General features: G+C 37.5%; 1 protein-coding gene across 4 annotated transcripts in view; it reads right to left on the reverse strand.

Moving 5' to 3' along the window:
- LOC139143436 (N-acetylglutamate synthase, mitochondrial-like) overlaps nt 1-27858 on the reverse strand; it is a 49695-nt gene that overhangs the window by 5391 nt on the left and 16446 nt on the right. Inside the window, exons 1-11 of one of the 4 annotated variants that reach the window (XM_070713750.1) lie at nt 18516-18646; nt 9511-10134; nt 9084-9203; nt 7222-7335; nt 5464-5645; nt 4607-4769; nt 3019-3099; nt 2511-2610; nt 1932-2025; nt 970-1132; nt 369-463 (exon numbers count right to left, since the gene is read on the reverse strand). In XM_070713750.1, the coding sequence (XP_070569851.1) occupies nt 369-463; nt 970-1132; nt 1932-2025; nt 2511-2610; nt 3019-3099; nt 4607-4769; nt 5464-5645; nt 7222-7335; nt 9084-9203; nt 9511-10047 (1649 nt within the window). In that variant the 5' untranslated portion in view covers nt 10048-10134; nt 18516-18646. Of the gene's footprint in view, nt 1-368; nt 464-969; nt 1133-1931; nt 2026-2510; nt 2611-3018; nt 3100-4606; nt 4770-5463; nt 5646-7221; nt 7336-9083; nt 9204-9510; nt 10135-13049; nt 13289-14334; nt 14405-18515; nt 18647-27858 lie in introns of those variants that run through there. The other 3 variants (XM_070713749.1, XM_070713748.1, XM_070713747.1) reach the window with 3 other exon arrangements.

Consider the following 27858-nt stretch of genomic DNA (forward strand, 5'->3'; position numbering starts at 1 on the left):
GTCAATTAGCACACAAGTGAAACATGGGTTAGGAGTGAAGATTTGGGGGAAACAGATGGTATTTTGCATTAATCACCAGTAACCTAGGGAGTCCTGCAGGTTAGGGTTAAGGGAGTACATAGCTAGAGGCCCCCCTGGAATGAAGCTTTTTAGTTCATATCAACAGGTTTTGTGTTGACCGCTATTCTTAACTTGTGCTTAAAACATGATTCACCCTAAAGGCATTTTCCAATGAGTCACAAATGACTGGAAAGTGAAGAATTCAATATGTCTGGTTCAAAATCCATCGCATGTCCTGGCAGAAACAGATCATCGAATTCTCACTATGTCTTGAAAAATAAAAACAATATGCAAACAGTTGCGCTCACCAAGGGTTGATCATATTGGTGTTACGGGATCGCCAGAAGAGACTCTTGAAATCCCTGCGTACACACTCCCATAGCATTTCACTGGTGCCTTCACCCTGTAGAAAAGAAGAGACCTACACTTTAGTTACTCCCCTTTCTCCACTAGATTTTTGTACAACCCTGTTGGTTTCTATGGCAAAACAGGACTTCTGTACAGGAAAAAGGGGGTGTTGGAAGGTAATTAAGCTTAGATTCTCTGTGTCATACTTGGATTGTTTTTTCATGCTTCAATCTCCTAGTACAGACAGAGAGACCTCTGACAAGTCCACATTACTCAAACAATGGTGCAACAACTCAGAAACCCTATTTTGTAAAATATTTTACACTGCAACTGTATAGATTTACGTTGCCTTTTTCAGTTTTCCAAACTTTCGTCTGTGTGTCATGACCAATGGAAAACCCAGTGGCTGTTGAATCACTGTGCTTTTAAAAAATCTAGACTGGAACTCTACGACTTTACGAATCAAAATTCATTTTTCTGATAATTTCAGAAAGCTGCATTTGCCCATATCCCCTTCTCCCCTCCCCTCATCCCCATCCCCACTGGCAGATGGACCCTCACCTGTGAGTGAGCACTGACTGCAAATTTATCGAGGTACGGGATGTCTGTCACTTGCTCTTGAGTAATAACTGCACAAGCGTTGTAGTTCTCTGACAGGTACAGCGTGTGCAGGCGACCCTTCAGGTTGTCCAGGTAGTTGTCTTTCAGTCCCTTACCGAAGGCCCTGCACAGAAAAATTTCAACATTTCACAGTTTCTTGGACATATGACTTCCACCATGACAGCTACGTATGGGAACCATCAAACCTATACAGTGAATGTGCTCATTTATGCCAATGAGGGCGCCATTCGTCAGCAAATCTCTGAAGTGTCTCTGCAGAACTCCAACTGCAAACTTTTAAATCCCAATTGCCTGTATCTTTTTTGCATTTTGCTCGTGAAAATGTACCATTCAGTCTTCAAACGAATCAGAGGGGTATTTGATTCCCATTACTGAACCACATTGTCTTTGAAAATGTCATTATTCCATCTTTGACGCTGGATTCAGTCAATTGTTCAGTGTTTTTGTGTATACTGTACTTGCTCGCGGCGGTCATATTTCACTTTCATATCAAAAATTGTTTAGTTATCAAAATCTAAGTTGTACATTTAATAGCAAATGTTGGAAAAAAATTATTCTGTGGTCATACTTTGGTAAGCATTTTGACATATTAAAGATGACTTTGATTTCAAAGCATCGTATCGATAGAAAAAAATGCAAAAAGATACTGCCAAGGGGGCTTTACATCAATCTTCACTTACAGATGATCAGGTGTGTTCACGTAGGTGACAATTCGTGTGCCACAGAATGAATATCTGCTACGTACAGGGAAAGGAGTGGACACCTTCTTTGGAGAAAACAGTGCATTACCCTTAAAGGTAACAACATTTTGCATGAATCAGAAAACCTGTAGCCTGGTAAGTTACAAGATACTTGATTGGTCAAAATCTGATCGGTCTGACCACAAATATCCAATGACGCACCTTGTAAGAAGTGCTACCAGTCTTTCCTTTGACACATTGTCCAAATTGCGGTGTACGTGTATGGGCTCTGTGTTCTTGAAGAATGTTCCAGACCCTGGAAAGTATCAATAGTCAAGAATCAAGGGACATTCAAACCAAAAAATGACACACTGAGCAAGGCTGAGACTATTCAATATTCTTGTTTATAAAAAATTCATAATTTTTGTATCTCTTCAATATTTCTGTTCAACAGAGAACTACCTGCGGCAGTATCATAGAGATGCATTAAAAGCTGAATTTGTGGGAAATGATTCTTTTCTCGGCTGCTTTAACAATACTACTGTTTGAGATTGAATACATTTTGTCGTATGCTTTTCAAGAAAGTTTTGCCATTTTTCAATTTTTTGTACATGTTTGCGAGGATGTACCTGGAAGATCAACAATGATGAAATCTGTCAATTGAGGTCATAAATTTGTAGCTTGTTGATTGATGTAAAGTATGTGCTATTATCAAATCCACTCAAAATGTGATTCTCGGCTCAGCTACAGAAAGTTCTCTGACTTTGGGAGTGCTGTTTTTTTTTTCTAAAAAAAATTTACCTCTGTGCGTGAAAAGTTCTGTGAGTAGAGTGTCAGCAGACGTGATAACAACTGAACACGGTGACGGCAGACGGTCCAGAAGTTTGGAAATTCTCCCCACCTGTGATAGAACCACAGAGAAAATTTTTTCAGATACTGATTTGGCAATAAACATCTCAAATACTACAATTTTTAACTTTTTGCCAATGCTTCACCCAAGGAAAATGAAAACACCGGGACTCTCATTCAGGATCAAGAATGAAATAATAAACAGAGAAAGTTGCCTCAAACTGACTGACATTTGCAATTCAAAATGGCTACAATTCTCTGTGGTATACTCAACAAGAAAGAAACTTTGCATATTTGCTGTACATTTCTGTTTGCATATCTGCTGTACATTTCATCTTACCTTGTACATGCTGTAGGGTAGGAAACAACTGAACATCCACACACAGTGAAATTCTGTCAACCAGACAAAGATTCGCTCATTCATATTTGGAGTTTGTTTATTCAATTGTAGTCATCTCACCTTATATTTCATATACCTAGTACACCACCGTTGCCTTAGCAATGGCTCATAATCTGCTGGTAAATTCACGTTGGCAATCACCTGAAGACAACACAACATTGAATTACTCAATCATAAACGATAAACACTTTTTTCATTTTCATTTATCAGAAATCTACTTAAGGTCAAGGATCTATCACTATCACTGACAGTGTTCCGCATATCTTTATGTTTTGTGAACATCTAACTAAAATTAAAATGAACTTCAAAGTCACAGTGTTTGACTGCAAAGAAGAAAAGCAACTGCATTGTTTCTATAGTTACAATGTCCATAGTGATAGATATTTTCATGAGATACAATATTCTGCAGGATATCTTTCTGTAAACTCTGCCGTATCAATCCCAGGGAATAAGAAGCAAATGTAAGTGCTGCTTCAAATAAAACTGTTTTTCGGAATCTTACGGAATATTCATCATAAAAATGTAGCTTAAGGGCCAGGAGCTGAAAATTTCAAGTTGATGATTTTTTAGGGCCCAAGACTATATGGGACACCAGGACCGATTTATGTTGCAGCAACTGCAACTTGCACACCTCGTAATATTTCGTTTTTAAACAAAATATTATGGCACCAATAATACTGCTGCAAACACTTCTATTTTACTGCTTTACACTTATGCTGTCAACTGTTCAGGCCCCATCAACACTGCTTGCTGGTTTGATTTTCACTATTTTCATTTTCTATGTCAACTACAATTTCTTGTTCTACTCCAAAAAGCATGTTGAGATACACAGTATTCAGCTTGTCAACTCAGCCTGTACATTGTATTAACTGCATTGTTATTATTGACGAGTGAATTCTGATACAGACAAAATTTAAATGTAGACAATAACAGTGCATTTTACACGTACAAACAGTGTTGACAAGCTAAACAGCTTCGAAATTCACGCTAACCCGCTAGCCCCAGACCAGCTGTTTTCATGCCGGGCCGGTAAGTTGTGTGAAAGAAGCAGACCCGAGTGTCCTGCTCAAATAAAGAAGGGGTCAGCAATTTTTAATACTCTTACCCTATTATGTTAAATTCTCAAGTAATCAAACCGCAAAATTTAGGAAAAATTGGCAGGTAAAATCTCAAAAGATCAAACGGTGAAATTACTTAGCGAAAGCCTTTACAGCTACGCATTTCTCGCGACTTGCGAGATTGATGGCGCTACTCAACATCTTCCATTTGTTACGCGTTGGAGTCACGTTGGGGTAGGTTCGAGATTTCGTTTAGTCAAAATGGCAGCATTGTTTTGATGAACCTCGCCTCGCGGGTGAATATTAGTAGCGAGAAAGATGTACAGGTATTTGAATATTGAGCCACCTACAGCAAAAAAGAAGGGCCCTGAACAATAAAAAAGATGCAATATATAACACCAAACTATTAATTTCCTTCAAGTAAAAAATTCCGTATTATGCGCCGGACCAGTTGATTTCCTTTCGGGCCAGTGAATTTTATAGTTACTGGCCCGCTTGGCCAGTAGCGATTTTGCATGAGTTTCAAACAGTGAAGCTAAACAGTTAGAGTTCCAACATACTTTTGGAATCAGAACAAGAACTCAACTTACATGATTATCGGCATCATGAAAGCCTCCAGTCGTGTTGAGGAACATCACTTTGAGTGGGGTTAGAACTTTGGCAATCTCTTCAGTGGCATGGCATGCATCAACGCTGAGCAGCTGACCGGATTCAGTCTCACCGATGGAACTCACAACCGGTACATGGTGAGATCTGTGACAAAGTTACAGTAATTCATTGTGGTGAAACGTGCCTTAGAGACAGATATTCATACTCTCAAACTTTTACAATACATTTTTGGACTACCACTTTTTGGGGCTAATTTTGAAGCTCATGGAGAAAATCAAGTTTCCATCGGCTGATTTTTGTGAAAATTTAAAGTTTTAATTTTTCCTCATCGAGTTAACACAGAGGTGGCCCTAAATTTTGAATCTCAAGTGTTAGGAAATATTGGGTATTTCTTTCTGTAGTAGTACCAAAATTTGTACAGTGACCCCTGATTTTTATTCATGATTTCAAAAAGGAACGGTTTTAAGTTTCTCTTAGGAAGGTTTGGCAAAGTTTAAGGTGCACAACTATCTTAATTTGTTGGTTTATTAAGAAATATAACTTACGACTATTTTTTTTATGATAGCCTTCACTGAAAAACATACATGTACATAAAACATACATGTACATAAATAAATGAATTTTGTGGGTGAATGATTGGGAGTGAATAACATTATTATTTAAGTCACCCAATGTTGGCCTTTAGTGTTGCTCCACTAGTATTCATACATCTTGTGGATCGTCCCTCATTTCTGAGGGCTGCAAGCCCTGTGTTCATAAATGTTGTCAACCAACATGCCCAAAACACAATTGGACAATTTCAAAACTCACACTCAAAAGGGGTTGACAGGCTACTCACTTGAGACACCACTCCAGTGGCTCCGTATTGATATCGACTATCTTGCCACCGAAGCCCAGTCCGTCCCTGGGTTTCACTCGGAGGACACAGCCGCCACTGAAGAACGGATATGCCGGTGCTCCGTGCTCCTCTAGTTTGTTAACCATGGCCATCGTTTCAGCCGTAAGCTGTGATCTGCCAGCCTGCAGGATGACACAAAGTTGCAAAAATTCAGGCACACCAATTCTATTAAAGGTATACAGTCACCTGTAATTTAAATATGCCCATATATGGTCAAAGGGGCATACCTTAGTATTCAAAATACCCGTGTGAGGGCGCTGTTTTTAAAAAGTGGCCACCCGCTTAAAATCTGTGATTGGTTAGATTTTCTCTTTCCATGGTAACTGTGGCAAAATTGGAACAGGTGACAGTATACCTATAAGTTTCTGTATTAATTCTATGAACAAAGAAAATTTTCCATTTTAGAAAAACTAAGACTGTAAAAAGTTTTTCTTACGCCAAGAGCTTCAAAATGAACCCAAACAAGTGGTAGGTCAGAAAAGAATTTTTGAAAGTTACAGAGTCAAAATACTGGTGCCCAAGGCGCATTCTACCTTTAAATGAGTTCAATATCTACAAAATGTCACATTAAACAAATTCAATAAATACAAAATGTCAAATTAAATGAGTTAAATATCTATTCAGCCCCAAAGCTAATTTGTCTGAGGTACTGGAATTTTACACAAGTTCTTTTGATTTTCACTCCAGTGCATACATCCAATACCATACGATTATAAACCCACTGACTGCAATGTACAGCTGTAGCTGGTATTTCACCACCATGGTTTGGCCAAAATCATTGTTATCAATATTGATTGTGGACCTGTTTACAAGGCATTATGGGTGAAGAGCGCAAAAATAATTCACCATTTCAATCAAACAGATGGAGTTTCTTTCTGAGTGTAAGAGAGCTGATATTGACACATCTCTCTTAATTAAACAAATGATTATTATATCATATCAGTATTATCTCTCCCTTAGGGGATCATGAAAATTTCCATATAGGAGTTAATTGAAATTTAATTCAATGTTTAAATCAAACTATTTGAGTTTCTTTCAGGTGTCAAGGCAACCATTAGCGAGTAAACCCCTGATGTCTGACGCGATTGAAAAAAGCTGGGAATAAAGCAGTCTGCAAAAAGAGATTCCTCAACATAATGTGTTTTGAAACTTTCAATGTCAGGGGCTGCTTTAAATTGGAAACTAGAATATTTTTGTACATTGATACATAAAGTGTGGACACCACAGGAATACAAACTATATGCCTCCAGTATCTGTTATTTTTGATGAATTTTTTCACTACAGTAACTTTTATTTAAACTGACAAATACCGTTTCTTGATCTACACCCCAAATCATGTTGCAACACCTACTATTTAGCTTGTCAATACAGCATCTACATGTGTAAATTTCACTGTTATTGTTTACATTTAAATCGTGGTCCAAACCAGAATTCACAATAACAACACAGTTTACACATGTACAGGCTGAGTTGACAAGGTAAATACATGTACTACGTATCTCAACATGCTTTGGGAGTAGAAAAAGAAACTGTGGTTGACATTAAAAACAAAAATAGTGAAAAAAAATCATCAAAAGTTAAAGCTACTGGCCCTTTGACATCATCCCTCGAAGCATCTGTTGCCTTCCTTTGGATGCCCCTGGACTATTCCATTTTAAAAAGTGGGGGCCACGACTGGCATATCTTTGAGAAACTTACCTGTTGAGAGTCACTGGTGATGGTTGTGCCATCCGGTGTAATGTTACCATGTACCAATATGGTCTTCATGTCATGACGCAGTAAGAAAGATACACTGGAGGCAACACTCTCCATCTGAACAAACAAATAGACAAACAAACCAATTGCTTTATGAATTTCTACTTGGGCTGAAAAATGGGGAGACTTCAAAATAGATATGAAAGTGTCATGATTTTTTTACTGCAGGGCTAGGGCTATTTACAACCTCTAGTTCTTGGCAGTGTTTCTGCTAGCTGCTTGCTAACTAAGAATGTGTGAGGGACACCAGCTCCCAGGTTTATTTTTATTTTACATTTTTTAATACTGTCGCTCAAGTGGTGTTTCACAGAAAGCAATGCATTATGGTTAACTTTCTACTGTAGATGAGATTTGCCACATGCAAGAATGTGGTATAACGTTACTAAAAAAGCTCAAAAAACACATAACAATCAATGTACAACCAAAAAATCAATTTTCTAATTTGCGAAAAGTCAATGTCTCTGCAAACAAATGACTCGAAAAAATCCAACACAAGACAGATTATGATGAGCAAAACTTGCCTTGAGAACTCAAAGCCATGAAAATTTAAGTGGTTGGGTTGTGTTTTCATCGGAATGATCTGAATATGAATCCAAATCCCTTCAGCTAAATAGCTAAAAACTAATCCCTTTTTTCCCTCTCACATCACATTTTAAGAGATGATTAATATGAAAACTGCATGTATTAATTTTTTAAATATGATTTTCCAAACCCCTTGTGTATTAGGAATGCTTCTTTTGAAGTGAGTTCACTCGATTAAAATAATCATTAAAATCCGCTGATGAAAATTTTTACTCCTGTATTTTCCATGAAATTAACACATTCCAGCGACATCCTGCACTTTTTTCAAAGCCATATTTTTTTAGGTGCAGGTCACATATTAATAATATTTATCAACCTTAAATTGATGATATTTTTTTGGTAATAATATCATATTATGCTACTGTCAAGGAAAAATCATGCCTATCTATCAAGGATATTTAAAATCCAGCTCATATGATATAAAACCACCTCCCCTCAACAAAAATTTTGGAAATGTAAAATTTGACCTTGAAATTATTTTAACTTTCTCAAAACACAGTAAATCACTGAAAGAGATCTGGACATTGAAACCACTTATTTGGTTTGGAAGAACAATCATTTCAAATAAAATCTATGTGATGATTGAGTACCACCCATATGCACTCAGGTTCCATGGAGTAACGTTGGCATACGGTACAATACATACAAATTTGTGTATGATCATTTAAAGAGCGAAACTCCTCCCCCTTATTAAAATGCAATCGGTTTCCTTTGATATGCACATTGTTTTAATTATCAATAGCACCTCGTCATATTTTCATCAGTTTTTACCTGGAAATGACAGTAATATTACAGGGTATGGCATCATGCTACGTCAAATATTAACCCAAGTGGCAATATATCTCTGTATATAGTCCAATCATCCTACTGGAAATAACTAGATTTGACCAAAGTCTGATGGTGATGGGGTTAAATGCTGGCATGGTCAGATGATCTACTCTGTTAGGGTAAAATTTATAGGGCAAATTTTTCAGAAATATTTTTGAAAGCTTTTCCAAAAAGATAGTGATTGAAGAGTCAGTACTTTAATTTTTTTATGATTTTTTCACAATTTTTGTTGGGATAAATTGCATAAAAGTGATGCTGTGGACACATGTTTTGGGCGTATGGGCAAACAGAAATCTGTTTTACTTTTGCGTTGCACAAAGAAAGAAGAGTTTATGTCATTCAGTACTGTACTGATTTTTCTGTTTGATTGTGACTCAAAAATGATGAGGACATACCATTTCAGGTTTCTGGAAAACTTCCTGGTCAATTTGGACCACGGCGAATGGTTTCCAGTGTTCCGTGTTCCTCCGGAAATTCTTCAACCAGTACCTGGCTTCTCTGGGATCTGTGCCAAACTGAAAATGCAAAAAACACACGCGGAAAAAACACATCAGAGAACAAAATATATTTCAGACTGAAATATTAAAATATGAGGAACTGTTTCCATGAAATGAACATATTTCATTTCTCTAATTTTATTATAATGGTCAATGTCATAAGTTTTTATACAGTATGTGAAATTGGAAATCCTGGTTTGCTGCAATATATAATATATACATGTAAATAATCTATGAAAACACTAAATTTTTTCAGGAACCAAAAGTCCAGGGCCTGAAATCACAGTAAACCAGTCGTCATTTCTTATTCAGTGTTCAGTCCTACCTCCTCAAGAAACCTCTTAAGATCCTGTGCAGTTCGGGACATCCTTTGCGCTGGTGAGAACTGGTTCTGATGTTGGCTAGCTGACCCAGATTGCATCACATTGAACACCCCTCTGGTACACTGCCTGCAGGGTAGTGCGGACGTTTCTCCATACAACGCACACTCCTTCCTGAACAGCGCCCCCACCTTTCGAACGGATGCCACTGTGGATGAGTACGACAGCTTTCTTGGGTTCTCCCTCGTCCCCGGCACCGTGGGGGCAGCAGCAGGCGCGCCCTGCTGATCCCAGCATGTCAGCAAGGGCCGGTAGTTCGTGACCGCGCAACAAACTCGCAAGTTCCTTTTCAGGAGTTTGTTTGCGCTGCAAGAGATCAGCTCACCCGACAAGTCGATGTTGTAAAGCAGAGTACGGCCGACAAAGACCGAAAGGCCTCGTAGGAGGCCCGCTTCACCGCTCACTTGTTCCTTTGTGCACAGCAGCAGGCAGTGCATCCTGCGATGCCATAGGCTGGCTTTCTTGCTCAGCAGAATTTGCATCGTGCTGATCGGTCAGACAAAAGTCCAGTCTTGCAATCAGGAGGGACATTCACAAGGAAATACTGTACATATATTCAAACAATTATCCTGGGAAAATAAAAGGGGAGAAAATATTTTCTTAGTCTTACAGTAAGAAAAGTCAGTTTTGAACTCACGGATTATACTGGACACTTCACACATGTACGCTCATTCAGTACAACAACCCAATGATATGTTCTTTCCCCTTGATGTGAGAAAACGTCTTCACATCGACATGTGTCAGTATACGGCTGAGTCCCAGCAATTACAACCCAAGGAGAGTTCAGAAACCATACCTGGTGGTGGGCAAACTAAACATACGGAGACCACTTGTCAATATTAAATGTGCAAAAAAATCTGTTGCAGTCAGTGCGATTACAGTAACTGCCGATTCTGTGACACTTTTCAATTGAAAAACTTTCTCACAACCACATTGCTTTTTTAATTTTAATTCCAATACATCAGAATCACATTTACATCCGGACTTTCAGGATGGAATGAGTAATCTCAAATTTATAATAATGATAGTTTTGTCTGACCAAACACAGTAGAGTGGAGCAAAGGATAATTGAAATGTAAAAAATGTGCTCACTGAAAACAACTGGGAGAGAAGTAACTGGAACAACAACATTTACAGATTGAAACTCCACTTATCATGCGACATATGTTTTCTGACCAGAATATTGACAGAACTGTCAGCAACTGAAATTACCCTTGACAAGATTATCCACAGATTGCAAACAACTTATGATATCAGTTTCATATATTCAGTGTACAAAAATCAGCTGATTTTCAAGGAATTTCCCCTGGGGAATATCAGGAATCAATAAATGGATGACCTAATTATGGTTTGATGTTCGTTTTTGTGTTGTAAATATGAAATTTGAAAGAATTCCAGACGCAACAGAAACTACCATTTTTGCTATATTGCAACAATAATGCTTCAATAGAAATAACTGTTTTCAGTAACATTACTGGTACTACAGTTTCAGAGGGGGAGCATATTTAATTTCCCACGCTAAACAACGCCAATACGTAAATATGTCTTTTCATGCCAGCTGAATCAATGACATGGTACCCTATCGGTAAAGTAGACACGACATCAAATTTCCTGACAGAAACTTCCCTGACAACAGCTAGTTATGCACCGTGAGTCAAGAGACAAGAATATCATATGGGAATAGTATATCAAAAGAAATCCATTCTGATGATTCAACAAAATTTGATAAAATGAGAAAGCGTAAGGACAGTTAGAAAAACTTGATCCTTCAAGTGGAATTGTATGGGTGACAGTGCATCTACACGTATGCCCTGCTGTCCTAGTTTTGTCGCTTTGTGTCGCTGTACGCACAAAAAAATACCAGTGACCCGTTTCGTGGCAGACTACTACAAGTATCGACAGAGCCGTTGATAGATGGTGTGAACGTGTCAACTGCAGATAAGAGGGTGTGATGAATTATTCATTGGAGCCAGTATCTCTGTCCCACATCATTGTATGCTGGGTCAGCGTGTTCCCTGTACACCACACACTATATGACCTTAATGATTGCATCATCCTCCGATGCTGACTGAACCAACCGGAAGAGAATCCGTTACAACATGTATAACTTCATCAATATGGTTTCCACATGGTTTTCAAATAAAAAACTGTAACAAGACTAATTACATCCTTTCTTTAATCAGGGATGTCATATTTTGTCAAACATCTCTTGTCGCTCTAGATTTAGGTCGGGGGGAACTGAAAGAAGCTGGTCTAGGATTACATTGATATCGATGCACCAGGACTTAAAACACTTTGTTGTGCAAATAATGACCTTGCATGCACACTGAAAGCTTAGGAGATCAAAATTCACTGCAGAGTCAGTGACGGAAAAAACACAACTCGCAAATTCTTGAACTTGCATCGTAAAGACCGTTTTAGCCAAGTTCTTTCAAGTACTGTTATAAAACGCTCAGGAAGACCCACCCAATCAGCAATGACAGAGACCGTGCCTCTAATGTGACAGGACCTCAGAAACAGCTACCATATGCTCACCATTGACTTCACATTACACATAACATAACAATTCGATTCCCCATTGACATGACAGCTCACGACCAACCTGGGAGTCTGGGCAATCATTTTGGAGTCAAATACTTCATCAATGAAATGTTCATTTACTGGTAAATCCATATAGGCAGCAGTCAGCTGCTGCAAGGCACTTATCAGGTTAAATTCCCCAATTTATATTCCCCCCAAAAATGAAAGTGTCCCAGATATATCCACCTTCTTCTTTCCGTGTTCAGACTAATCATTCCCACTGTATATCTATTTTTAAATGTTAAAACAGCTGTTCATGATGATTAGGGACCTAAAAATTACACAAATGCAGGCATCAATCAGACTATTACATAAATGGCATGGCGTTACTGGTATTGAAAACGATCACAAGTTCCTCTTTCATTGTGGTGATATTCTTGTCCCGTGGTAAACAACAGCATTGTAGGCTGGCTAAACTGAATAATTTGCATTCAAATGAACTTGGGAGTGACAGTTAAAATCATTCAAACTGGCAAAAGTGAACCATCATCCTTTTGTCTTGAAAAATACTCATCTTGTGTACATTGTTACCCAGTCTGGGAGCTATTGCTTGCTTCCCTTCTCAAAAGTATAGTTTTGAATAAAATAGAAGATATACTTCATTGATTTGTACTGAAAACTCTATAGCTTTGAGTTCAACACCAAGGGACAGGTCCCACTGACCTTAACTGGAACACACATGCACAGAAAAAGCAAACTCTACCAACATTGTGATGGCAGATAATGAAAACAACACTATGGTTTGCGATCTACAGAAACAACAATTGACAAAACTTCAATGTACACAGGTACCTGAACTACAGCGGTGTACAAGCTATATGTACCAATGCTGTCACTGTAGAGTAAACATAGGAAAAACATTTTGGCGGGTTTTTTCACATCATGAAATATGTGGAATACAGACCTTGCAATTGCAACAATGCGGGCAATGTTGTGAATGTGTGGAAGCCATGAAAAGCCGGTCCTGCTCGCGATCTCCTCGGTCACTTCTTGAAATCCGCATAGTACAAGGAAAACACACTGACAATTATCAAAAGCTGGGACTGAAGCCAAACAGTGAAACCACTCAGAATTGAATTCTCCGCCTTGCAGCTTGTAAAGTTGACATGACAAGTCCTTGAGCGCAGTGTGGATAATGAGGTTTTTGTGAATGTATTATGTTTCTGACTCTTGACCTCTAAACCAATCACATAGGCTGTACTATATTAGCTCAAAGTATCACCTACCCTGATTGGTCAAAATTTCTATTAGATGACCTCACACAAACTTTGACCCTGGGCCCAGGTGAATGCCCTCTTTGTTTATCAAACTGTCAACATGTTGTATTTATCACACTGAAACAGGCAATTACAAACTGTGATAAGGTGCTACATGTAATTCTTGACTAACAACACTTCAAGTGACGACTTGTTCCAACAAAACTTGTCCTTGAGTCCAGAAAACTCAGATCTAACCCATGCACTTGACTTTGAAAGCTAATCAAGCAAACACTAAGGGAAAAATCTCCAGTGCAGAAATTAAACTTTTACTGATTGAATGGTCAAATAAAATGTAAATTTAAAAAATTCAGCATGTGTAACAAAAATTATTTTGGTATCAAAGTTTAATAAGCAGTTGTGAGTTCAAAACACACTGGTTTCTTTGGACTTTTTCCAAAGTCCACTTTTCTGACAAAGATGAAGCACCTTGTTTTTGTTATTGCAAAAGGTCACCAGGTACATGGTGACATAGCCTTGGACAGCAGACAGAAAGGCGGATCTCTTGACAATTTTACTGGTTGTGTTGTTTAATAATGGAACATGTTTACCTCACCCATGTATCAGTAACATGACAAAATATACAGGTTGTTGATGTCCGAGTATTTGCCAAGTGAACTTTTCCCTACAAGGGTTAGGTAAAGTTTCTCTCCTCGACGATTCACAAATTCTAAAAAACTGGCCACTATCGAAGCAGAACTCTTTACTTTGTTTAGCGTGGTTCAGGCAAGAGTATCAGGGCAAATGCTCGGATCAATGTTCAAAGTCAATTTTCGTTTTTTGGTGGTAGGGCCTAGAATGTCATCAAACAGGTTGTTTGGGTGTACCAGCTAGTACAGTATGAGTGTTGATAATTCAGAATATTTCGTCCAGACTGCAATGTCTAAATTAGTCCTATCCGTCTCTACGAACAATTATTGAACCAAACCATACCTGTACTGTACACGAGAGAATGCCAGTGATGAATAAGTAGATGTTATCCACCGACAGGAAACGTATGAAGTGTATTGTCTGACGAGGGTTATTTATTTCGTATTGCATTGATCTGTGTCAAAGTTCTTCTGCATACAATCAATGTACATTTAATTCATCCATAATATTATACCACTACAGCAGAGAACATAATGACAATTGTTCAGCACCCATGGTGATAATGATTTACCAAAGATCTTGTTATAATGAGAACAAATTACATTGTTCTTTTATTTCTTTTTGTTTCGAATATCTGGAAAGTTGCCCATATTGGTATCTCAAACGCCGGAAGAGATGAAACTGATAAGATAGGTGTATTACACGCAGAATAGGCATGACTTTTAAGGTAGAGTGGAGCTGCATACTATCTTAAAGGCCCATCATGAGCTGCAACTTTTGACAGAATTTTTACGTTCCTGCTAATATTATTACTCCAAGAAGACACACTCACTGAAATATTTGTATACAAGTATTATGAATTTTTAAATATGAAGACATTGGTAACTTTTAACCAAACAAATAATAAAGTTATGTTGGACCCAAATATGGCTGTCCCAATTTGAACGTTAAACATTTGAAGACAGAGAGAATTTGGGACTCTCAAATTTTCCAAATTCTTTTTTTGATCTACCACTTGTGAGGGAACAAGTTTTCACAGTCTTACTTTTTCCAACATCAAAAATTTCATTTTTCCCCATAGAGTTAAACACAGGGATGGCGGCCATTTTGAATTTTCAAACACCGATAAATGTCGAGTAATTTGTTTCTCTAGCACCAACATTTGCAGGGTAACCCCCGATTTTCATTCTTGATTTGGTAAGGGAATGGTTGAAAGTTTCACTGAGGAAAATTTGAGCAAATGTTAAAGTCTTTCACTTTTCAGTCGCATACTACCTTAATAAACAGCCCCTTTTGGCATGGATATGTGCACTGGAATATGATACAATACAGTATCTAACAACAGTTCAATATCTAAATATTGTATATGCAAGCTATGCTTTTTTTTTGAATACATTTCCAGGGTTTCCAGGGTTTTCTTTAGGTTCCTCTCATAAGGGAGAATACCACTCTCTGCTTTTTTTTTGGAGGGGGGGGGGGGGAGATTCAGTTTTGATTGAGGGAAACCATAATAAAGTTTGCAAATCTAAGTTATGCAAATTAAAGTTTTTCAGGGTACAGGTATTAGGAAATTAAGGTTATAGTGAGGGTTAAATATCACATTAAAAACAGTCTCCATTTCAATAAGAGATAATTAAAAAAACAGTCTCAATTTCTCGCTCTATTATACATTAGAAGCCTCCAAAAATCTGTCACACTTCATTCATACATGTATAAGGTTTTGTAATCTCAAGGTAAACTCTCACAGTCTTTCAGCATTAGCATATCTTTCTGCACACAGGAAGCTTATTTCAAAAATTGTAATGTGGCTACAGATAGTATGTTCCAACAATTACAAACTGTATGACGTTACATCATACATGTAGGCAACGATCATGAAATACCACTACCAGTATCAGTTCTCAGTGTATATCGATATCTTCAAGTCTCATAGATGGGGACATGGTAGATATTTGTGTATATCTTATGGGGGATTTTATTTAAGGCAGAAGGCGCCTCCGGGACATTACGGGAAGGCTCCATTAACTTAGGAGTACCCTACTTCCCTAGAGGATCAATTTCACAGACCTGCCTTTCCTACAATGGCACTACAATAGCATCAGGTGGATTAGATAAACATAACAATGGAACATTCACACCTTGGGGATTAAAAGTCTTCTGTTTGTCACCCGAGTTGCTCAGGCAAGGACTCGGGTTTCAGGTACCATGCAAGTTAATGCAATCGTCTCCTAGGGACAGATACTTGGACTCCCTCAAACTTTTACAATTCTTTTCTGATCTACCACTAGTGGGGGTTCATTTTAAAGCTCTTGGTGTAAGAAAACTTTTCACCAGCTTAGTTTTTCAAAATTCGAAAATTTTAATTTTTCTCCATAGAGTTAACACAAGCATAGCGGCCATTTTGAATTTTAAATATCGGTAAATCTTGGGTTGTTTGTTTCTCTAGTACCAAAATTTGCACGGCGACCCATGATTTTTATTCTTGATTTAAAAGAGAATAGTTGAAAGACCTTAAGGAAAGTTTGAGCAAAAGTTCTTTCACTTTCAAGGTGCATACTACCTTAAACAGGGGGATTTGCGCAATCGCACACTCTTGAGAAAACACTGAATTTCCTGTCGATCTCTGTGTACATTAATCTGTCTGCTACAGAAATTCAACTGGTTCATCTAACACACACAAACAACACAGTCAGGAACATTGAGGAAGCCAATCTTATTAAAAGGCCAAAGAGCGTCTCAAAATATCTATGTTGAGCAGAAACAGCATAATTTCATATTAACTGTATTAAATCAGTTGACCTCAGAAGTGAAACGATGCAGTCAGGTATTTTGTATCGTCACTTAGACTGTCCATTTTAATATCTGCCTCAAGCTCGGTGAGACAGAAGTGGATATTTCATGAAATATTGTCTCCTTTTGTCAAAACAGCTGTGAAAAATGCCATACTATGTTCCATTAAAATTTTACAATAGTCCATGCGTGATAACTTTGTTTCAACGTGGAAAATAGAATTGCTTGATTGACACAAAAAAGTCATGCGGGTATTTGCATTTTTACTTCAATATGGGAAAATTTCCCAACATCAGATATTCTTAAACCAGAGGAAGAACCCAGCTGACATGTCATTCCAAGTGAAACTGTATCTATTGTGCATTTGTTTATTAAATCAAGGGAAAAAACCTGAAAATTGCCACTCAAAAGTGAAATCAACGTAGCGTGTAATCAGGAAATGAACAGAAAAGCTACACCACCAGTCAAACATTCTCAAAAATACACAGGCAACTATGTAGTCACTGAATAAACATCTAATTTTATTTAATCTGAGAGCACCACAGCATTTTTACCATGAAACAATGTCACGTTTGAGAAATCAGAAAAGGTCAGCCAAGATCCATCAAAATTAAATTACCAGTCCATTAGTCTTCATAATCAGGACAAATAGACTCGGGACAATGTCTGACATGAATGGAGAAACTGTCAGAATTAATTTTGATTTTATTTGATGGCCTGTCTGTCCTCTCACAAGGTCTCATCTCAAATGAACATACCAGTCAAGCCAGGAACAATTCTCTTCACAGGAAACCTTTTATCTTCTTCAAAGCAAACAGTGGAAAGTAGATACTAATTTTACTTCCTTGTATTCTCAAGTATCTACGGAACTGTCCTGAGTGAGTTTCTTTCGTTATTGACGCCACAACTATAGTTTCAAACTATTTAACAGACATCCACATTTAAAAGCCAACATTGAGGCATTACTAGCTTATTTGATTTTGTTCTGCATTAAAAATTATGATGACTGTAAAATTTCTCAATGAAAACTATCATAATGATAATAAGCAGCACTATCAAACACTGAACACATCGCTATCCCAACTATTCAGGATATTGCAAAGTGAACTCTCTCAGTCCCCTTCTCTGTCTCACTCTGTCTCTCCCTCTGCCTGTCTCTCTGCCTCTCCCTCTCCCTCTCTCTCTCTCTCTCTCTCTCTCTCTCTCTCTCTCTCTCTCTCTCTCTCTCTTTCACAGATACAATTATCACAAACTGGCAAACTATGGTTTTATATTATAAACTGAACACCTGCTTGTCTAGTGACTTCCCCGCAGTCATCAATGTTTTATCGCGCCATCAGATCTGATCAAAAAACAGCCGCCAGCATCAGCTGTCATGGCAATATTTATCGCTTCATCAAAGCTATCAAACAGTAACGCTATCTTGACCGTACAGGTATCGGTTTACGAGTACAAATAAGCTACAAGTAGCCAGACACTTCCAGCAACAATATGAACCGCAAAAAAAAACACTTTACAAGAGCAGGAAATTCCACTAAACCCACTCACTTCTCTTATAACTGATCATCTCCCTGAAAAAAACCTCATCTCTCGGTTGCCATGGTGATGATGAAAGACACCACAATTACATGTACATCCTCCGTAGATTGATATCGCTCATTGATATTGCCACATGCCCACGCAAAACACACGCATCTCCAGAATCAGGCTCTCATGACGTCGTCACGTCCTACCTTGCTCCGGTTTTCAGTTCCATGTCACCGATTCCTTTTATCAGGGCTAAATCTCCAGTAAACATGTTCAAAATTTCATGACCACTTGAGCAGAACTATTATTTCTCTCTCTTTTCCTCTGCTTACGTTCAGGAAATAGCACTCAGTTCTCGTTCTATTAACTTGGCAGACTGCCCAATGCAAAGCTTTCAAGAAAAACCAAGATTTCACAGAATTCTTTCAAATGAATTCTTTTCACCTTTAACACTGCTGGTCACTGATGTCACTTAAGACAACAGGGCTCTGACAGTGAATGAAAATCAAAAACTGACTTTGTAAATTGATTTTTACGGCAATCCAGAAATCAAATGCCAAATTCCTCGACTGATTGAGTTTAAAAGTTAATGAGGAAATACAATTTTGTGTTCTGGGCGTAAAACGAAATTGGACACTAACTGCGTTTCATTCGCTTGGAATGCACTAAGAATCATCAATTTTCATTAGTGACCTGTCATTGTAGGTCTAAGGTAGCTGGTAGTTAATTCTTTCATTTCTTTAAGTGCTCAGAATGCTTGGAGGTTTCCATGCGAAAGGCACTGACTCAATTATGACCTGATAAGATGTGGGAAGTTCAGAACCAAATTCAAGGTCAATCCATTTCCCATCCAGGTTGAAATTTGTTGAATGTCTCTTTCAGTGCCCATGACATTTCCAACTAATGAAAGAAATGAAAATTCACAATGGATAACAAACACTATGAACAGTATGTGAAAATTTGGATATTTCAAAAAAATAATATTCAGAAAACTGATGAGCGACAGGCACTGTCAATTTAAATAGCTTTGAGAATGATTACAGTTTAATGCCAAGTTCATCCCATGGGCCTGCTCCCAATTTAAATATCGCTCTTAGACTACAATGGTGTTCTATGGAAAATGGACGCTGAATATGCAATGTTATTTTGGAACCAAAAAAATATATGAGGATAAAAGCACTCACAGGAATAGTTCTATCGGTATCTACAGGTTTGTGCATATGGTTATATTTGTACCTTCTGGGATAAATTTATTGAGCATATCACAGTTGAATGGTAATAGAGGTTAAAAATCCATGAAAGCTACTGTTTGATTGAGTATTTCCTAAATGGCAAAGTAGAAAATTAAAATGATTCTCCTTGGATAGCAAAGAGATTTTGAATGTCAATGTCACAAAATATAAGTAATCACCTATAGTAAGTATTTTAGTCAGGCATAAGGCTCTGAGCAAATTCACCAAAACAGGCATAGTATTAATACCTCAGCTCTGCTAGGCAAATGTTTAGATCTAATCTATGGTGTGGTAATACATTTAGTTCAGATAACATGTATAATATATCTATCTATTTCTCTTTCCATGATATTTCACATGATACAAAGAAGTATGCAATTTCTATAGATTTCACATATCTTTGTGTCCATTTCTTTTCCTATTTTCTGCATGTAATACATGCATGCATTAAAAATGTAATATACATGTACCAGTACATACAAGATTGGAATGGATATGTGAGTACTGTACATGTACATGGGTGCTATATTTCCAAATTCAGAAATGTATACGCCCAGACCGGGTTTTGCAATTTTTTTTAATGTCACACTTTTTGCTTCTCAGCGTCTTTTTTCAGTAGTCATTTCCTTGTTAACCGGACTTGGAAAACATGAAAAAATCCATGTGCAGTATTGACTTCATCCCCAAGGAAGCCATACCATCAGTCGTACAAGAGAAATCAATGAAGTAAATTTGTGAACACAGTCTACTGTAGGGAGGAAATATTGGAACAAACGCTGATCTGATATGCTCGAAAGAAAACATTTGTTCACTTGAAAAAATTAGCACCTTTTTAAAAATGTTACAGGGTAATTTCAATTTCTGTCTTTGTCACAAATTTTTAATCAGTGAAAATAGACAAGGGTATTGACATCACAGTCTTTTTGATAATGCCGCTCTGCGTCCATCGTTTCTTCCTATTTTCAGATTTCAATTTTTTTCTCTACAGTACTGTATCACAGCCAACAGTAGATTTATTGCCCAACACCGACAATCCTCAGCACGTGTGCTTTGGATATAAATGATCCTCATCAAGGGCGCGCTTTATCAAATTGTTGATTTTATTAAACCACAACTCACAACTACTGAGGGAGCCGATTCTCGCGGGCGACAACCGGAGAGCAAACGAAATTATTCGTTCCATCTCCGGGTCGATTATGTCGTGATCTCTGCAGGATTTAATTTGAAGACAGAAAAAGTGTATCAGAAAATAGAAGACGATGTTGTGCCACTAGTGGCTGCGGTAGTCGTATTTCCTGCCTTGATTGGGCTGACCACAAACTTACTCTACCGTAGCCGACACATATACCAGATTTGCTCTATGACAAAAATACTGAAACTACACACAGTCATATGATAGTTAATACTTTGATCAGAAAAGACGTTACTTTCTTGTGATTATTTTCTGAAATATTCAAACCATATTGATGTAGCTTCGGCAGGAAAATTACAAATTTCCAAATCATTCCCTGAAATTGACATGTGGAAGAGACGTTACTTTCTTAGAATTGCACTTATGGATCAATGAACCCTTCTTATACAAATGACTTGCAGAATTTAACAGCGATAGTGTAAAAGTGCAATTCTGAAAGAAGCTGACCATTTACCATTTGTCATTTTTTTCTTCCTTTCTTTAACTCTTTTTTGCATTCCATTTTCAGATATACCACATCAAACTGCTACAAAGGTGAAACTGACAAAGTGTAAGCTTTAGTATTGCCATTATGATTTGATTGGCACTATTTTAACAAAATTTTACTTTGAACCCTTTTCCTGCCAAGTTCATATTTCACCATCAGGTCAAGTTGGTTTAAACTATTGTAAAGCAAAACATGTCCCATATTGTGCATTGAAGATTTGAAGGTCACTGAAGACAGAGATACTGTAAACATGATTTTTACAGCCTAAAGCTGCTATAACATACCAAGCCAAGTGGTGAAAATACATATGGTTTTGGCTCAATACCGCCTTTTACTAACTTGGCAGATGGGGATGTGATACTATCTGTCAATTGAGGGTTAAAGAAACATGGTTGGGTGAATCCTTAGCTCTGCATGGCAGGGCTGTGTGTTACCGGCGTCATACGGCCGTGGGAGGCCGTATAACGCCGGTAACACACAGCCCTGCCATGCAGAGCTAGGTGAATCCTCTGTACACCAGGTTACCATGGATTCGGAATTGCCAACTTATAAAAAAGACTCCTACACACATCCAAATGAAATTTTTTCAAACAGGCAAATGCAACTGTATTTATCGAATTTCAGCACCCCAAACACACAAACACTACACCACACATTGCTGTCATCCAGCAAGTATGCATACACTGGCATGGCCAAATGAATTTCTCTTTCAATCGAGGCCAATACAGGATTGCTAATAATAAGATACAAAGGATACAAGCTTTTCATTAGCGCAGTACAAACTTCATTCACTGCGCAAATATTCCAGTAAAAACACACCAGCGACTGGCTATGTATCATCATTGTACAAGAAACAAGCTAATTTCTGTTGTTCAATTTCCTCACGGCATCCTTCACATATCACCTCAGCTCTGCAAACTTCGCCAAATGCTTAAAACATCGCGGCTGATGGTAACATGCATCTACGGCAGCTAGGCCACGTACCATTGCAATTTGAATTCCCAATGATAACCTCGTTATCTCTAGCCTGTACCGTACAATTGCAAATCACCTAATCAAGGACTACATTAATACAACCGCCAGTACAGAGGAGATCCCACCACATCAAAATTTAATTTAGACGAGTTCAGTTGAAGAATTGCTACTGCCGGTCGTATGTTGTACAAGTATATATATCTGCCTGATAAACAGTTGACAATTAGCCCGCAACACCACAGAGAAATTGGAAGAAGGTGGTTGGCATGGTCAAACGTGGAGGGTAACACTGATGTACCGGTAGTGGCACTAATATGTCCAAAGCTTCACTTACCTGAAGCATTCCAACTGTACCCAAAATGATAAAAAATCCTCACGTACTGCATTATTGAATGCCGACTTTAATAATCACTGGAAATGGGACACGATCACTTCATAATAAATATCTTGACTCCCAACCAAAATAAAACACACTGAGTAATGTGTATTTCATAAACAGGAACATGCATGAGATCATGGTTTTTTTAAGAAAAAAGGAGAATAATAAATGCTAGGCAGTTATTCATTTATTATCATTTCTGCTCCTGGATACTTATTTATCATATTTTGGATATAAAACATGTTCACACTTTTCCAAGCCATTGGAAAATAGCTGATTTATGTGATTATGTCCAAAGATCCACGTCAGAGAAGCTTGAATTCTGGGTACAGGGACAGTAACTGCAATTTTTGATGATATTTTTGGGTTTTTTCCTGTAACTTTTTTCTCCCCGTTTATAAAAGCACGTTGAAATTCAAAAGATTAGCTTTTCACACTATCATTTTTGAGAAAGTATTCAACAAAAATGTAAAATTCAAGTTGTTAACAATAGCATCATACATACTAAACTCGTATTGAACATGAGGCATTTTATTCAATATTACTTTTGAACAGGAACTGTGTTTTACAAAGAGATCAAAACCAGTGGAAAATCCATCCAGTAGCTGTGAAAACGTCACAGCTACCGGTAAATGGGGCTTTAATTCAACCATGGCTGCTGTTGATCAAAGTCTGCAAATTTTTTTAGAACCATATTCAGACAACTTTGCCAGGTCAGAGAAATAAATGGCATTGTTTCCAGTATGGTTAATGTGCATTATTTAGATCTGTGATAAAGGACATAAATGTGAGTTGCTGTAACTTCAACATTTGAGTTTGTGCAAAATTGGAAAACATTACCAAACTTTCTCAGCACGCTGTGGTGAAACGTATGTCATTTGCATACAGACCTAGCAATGATCAAGAAGACTATTAAACATGTGTAAAGAAACCAGAGTATTACTGTATGTGGAGGCAGAAACTGTTAAATTGGAGAGGAGAAAAAATGAGTGTTGTTACTTTGATGCATGAAAAATTTTGAAAAAAACCATGATGAGAAGCAGCGTTTTTTTCCAAAGATTTTTAATGACAATGACATAATACCGATACACAATTTCAATTTAAAATCAGTGAAATTTTCTCTGCCATGTTAGACGAAAAATTGTTGCCTCATGAACCAATTGTGATTTTCTATATATTTGTAACAGCTTCACACGTATGTGAATTATTATCATTGCAAATTTTCACAGAAAACCTCACAACACCAGAGTAAACAATTTATTCAAAAATCTGCCTCCTTCAATTAAGTCCCATTAGGTGTCTCTTTTTATCATAACTTTTCATCAAAAGAAACGTCATCTCTCTTCGATAATTCACTCTCTCTTTCTTTTGTATTCTGTTGACTGATGCATTCATGCAAAAGTTGGACAAATTTTGACATGCCTTGCTATATATTGACAACAATGCAGACATTCTTGTCGAAGATTTTTCCAAGAATATACACAATCATCATTTTTTCTGATTAGCACTACAAGGAGCTAATACAAAGAATTAATTTACAGATTCTGGTGACTAATTCCCCCGTTCCTGACGGAAACATTTACTTGTGGAAACAGTACTGTCAGAAAACCATTATCCGCCCCGCAATTATCGACATAAAGTGCACTTGTATGTAGCTACTACTGGCAAACATCAGAAGTCCGAACAATTGATTCTTTTAACGTCAGTGCATTACTGAAGTCTATTAATAGCCACGGAACTGAAGCTGTCCAATGATTTTTGTCGATATGCAATATGTACCAGTACACAGAAACCTAACAGAATAGGTGATTGACAACTACGACCTTAAAATGTCATACTTATGAGGACATTTTTCTGGTAAAAAGGTTTTCCAAAAATTAAAGTGACATTCATAGGCAATGGTTACAGGCAGACCTGGCTCAAACTAAAATCTAAGGAGGAACTTTAGAACAGCCACAAATAAATCATATTCTTCGTTTTCTTGTCTAAGTACAAATAAAACAGAACTAGATGAGAAACTTTAACCCTTTGAGCGCTATAACTTTCTCCCGCCAAAAATTTTAGTGCGAAATTTTACCAATTTTCATGAATTTTTCTGTATTTTTTGATAATTTTGGACTAAATGGACATCACATTTCCTTGGCTACAGCTTTTTCTCAAAATTTTGACAATCTGAGAAAAATTGACTGGGGTTTATTTTATAAAGGGTACAAAAATAGATTTTGGTGCTCAAAGGGTTAACGTTGTCAAGGAAAATGTGAAAGCACACTGCTGCTGAAAATTCTAAACTACCATGGCGATACCTGGCCATCAACAACATGACCGGTAGAACATTTCATCGCCTCAGTAGATGATCGTTCCCAAACTCTGCAATTTTTCATGACAATTGGGCACAACTTTTGATATTACATTTTGCAATTTAAGGAATCGGACACCTTACCCTGAAGTACAAGTTTAACAACAGTAGAAACACGGACTAGGACTTTTCTGTTCAAAATTGACACAATCAGTACTTTCAAACCGGAAAAAATGTGAAAGACCCTGACTGGACTGAAATACAGCTTTCCTGACATCTTCACACAAGTTCCTTTCACTTTGACTATTCAAGTTCAACCGACTGCACACTCACAATCACAGGCTCACTGTCACACTGTGTTATATTTCAGAATTATTTTGGTTTGAAATAATCCTGCTTTTGTGAAAAAATCACCTGACACTGTAAAACAATTGAAAGTTTCCATCAAAGACTCAACGTTATGTAGAGTAAACTATACTTGATGACTCTGATCAAGTTCATGTGTGACACACATACATACACACACTGGGTGTCAAGATTTTCTTTAGAGGGTCAGCAGATGTAATTTTGGATGATTTGTATACTATTTTTTGTTTTAAATATCAACTACAATTTCTTGTTCTGCAGGGTACTCCCAAAAGCATGTTGAGAGACAGTATTGAGCTTACCACTTTGTACATGTGTAGGTGTAGACTGCATTGTTATTGTTGACAAGTGAATTCTAATCAAGACTACAAGTCAAATGTAAATAATAACAGTACAATGTTAACAAAAATGTATATGTACAGACCCTGTGTCGACAAGCTAAATACTAGTAGTTGGTGTTTCCATCATGCTTTTGGAGTAGAACAAAAAATTTGCGATTGACATCCAAAACAAACATGAAAAAAATAATCAAAAGTTACAGCTACCCCTTTAAGTTTTTATAACCACATGAAAAACAATCATTTTTGGGGAAAATGCAACATCAAGTTATCTTTCTCAAGCATATACCAGTGATGTACATAGACAACGGACGACAAGTAGGTATTTACAAGTCTGGAAATGTCGGCAAGAAAAAAGCTTCCCAGATCTTGTGCCCTCTGGGGTAGCAAAACATGGACAGCACCTGTACCGGTATGTGCACGTAAATGACCTCTCCTGGGAATTTCTAAGTAAATGTTCTGACATATGCAGCAGTCAACTCCCGAAATCGGCTGAAGAACACATCCTGCATGAATACAAGTGCGCATGTGGAATACAGCACCATACAATTACCCTGTGTGTTCTACGTGTAACAGTGCATGGGTATATCACAGTACAGCTATCATGAGAAAGAATTCACAGTACAGCTATCATGCATTTGAAGCCTGGAAGAATTCTCAAATATTCAGATATTCCACAAAGACAGATAAAAAACTTACCACTCCACTGGCTTAGACTCAACAAGACACAAATAACATTTTAAAAATTTAATCAGTCAGTTCCTTGCTTTACTTTTTTAATCTGCCAATTTTTCCCCCTTTGACCTGCCGTCTGCTGCTTTGAGCTCAGTTTATGGAATCTTTCACTAAGTTGCTACACCAAAATGGAAAGTTGACTCTTATTGCAGGCAAATATACTTTTAAGTTAATACTAAAAGGATTCTGCCTGAATCAGTCCACTACTTACAAAAACCATGAACGTACAATATTTGAATTAAAGAAAACAGGGAATAGGGGACACTCTTCCACATAAATGTAAGCGACAACTTTCCTTCAGCCTTCTGAAATATTCATACTGAGATACAACATGAAAGATTAAGAAAGGCAGAATACATCTTCTGAACAAAAAATCTCCATTTGCTTTATTTACATGCAATGATGCGTTCGTCTTCATCAGTCACTGGGAAAATAAAGATACCGTTACTTTTACATCAAGCTTCTCTTGAATAGTTTATGATTTGAAAAAAGTCAAAGCAAAAGAATTTGTACTGTATTTCACCTACACTTGCCGCATTGTGAAGTTCTGATCAATTCCAACCTAAGTCTCCCATTTAAGATTCAAATCGCAGGAAAAAAAAAATTACAACAATGTTATGACGGTGGAAATATACCTGGAAATGATAGAAAGTTGTGTTTCATTAAGAAGAAACCAGTATTGAGGATCTTACCTTCATCAAATGCATGTTGGAATAGCTTTCTCTGAGAATTCATCTGTCGACATCCCCACCTAAGCACACATCATGAGTAACAAACTCTCACTAAACGGAGTCTTCTCCACAAAACACATCTGAAGTCAATTTTTTTTTTGGATCAGAAATGCTAGGTGACGTCAAAATATGCTGTACCACCACCTTGCTGCGTGACACTGACAATGTGACTGACTAATTCCAGTAAAGATCTTTAAGAAAAAACTGATCAATCTCCCAGATGCCCGCAGCACTGATGCAATTAAGTTGCCAGGCAACGGCAGCTACCGCCAATAGAACCGCTCATCGACGACAGGATCGGCTCTGTGCATTAATATATTAGGTTTGTTTTACAAAAGAGCCCAGGTACACAAGCTTCAGGGCGTAGAAATCTGCAACATTCTTGCAGTTGTATTATTCCTTGGATAAGGAATCTTGCATACTTTGTATCTGAGCCAAATCTCTACCGGTATGCAGCGACATATGGACATGTTTGAAAGATTTTTTCAAGATCTTTTCAAGATGATACAACAGCTGTTATTAAATGTATACAGTTCCCTGAATACCACATTTAATTTAAGAAGATTCATTCACATACCAGCCGAGACTGATGTCAACGTTAGCTAGTACATTCGTGATATTATTATTAAAAGACATTCTAACTTTTCTAGAACAGACATGAATGTGTGAAATGTATACACTCACTCATTGCGTTGGCAGTAGGCATTCATTGGAGTACCGAGACAACAAACCCTTTCATCGTGAAATAATATTACCACAATATCAATAAACCGTAACGCATAAAGAACGCCAAATAAAGGACAAAAGACTGAAACTGT

This window comes from Ptychodera flava, chromosome 11 (assembly GCF_041260155.1).
Source record: "Ptychodera flava strain L36383 chromosome 11, AS_Pfla_20210202, whole genome shotgun sequence".
Classification (NCBI taxonomy): domain Eukaryota; kingdom Metazoa; phylum Hemichordata; class Enteropneusta; family Ptychoderidae; genus Ptychodera; species Ptychodera flava.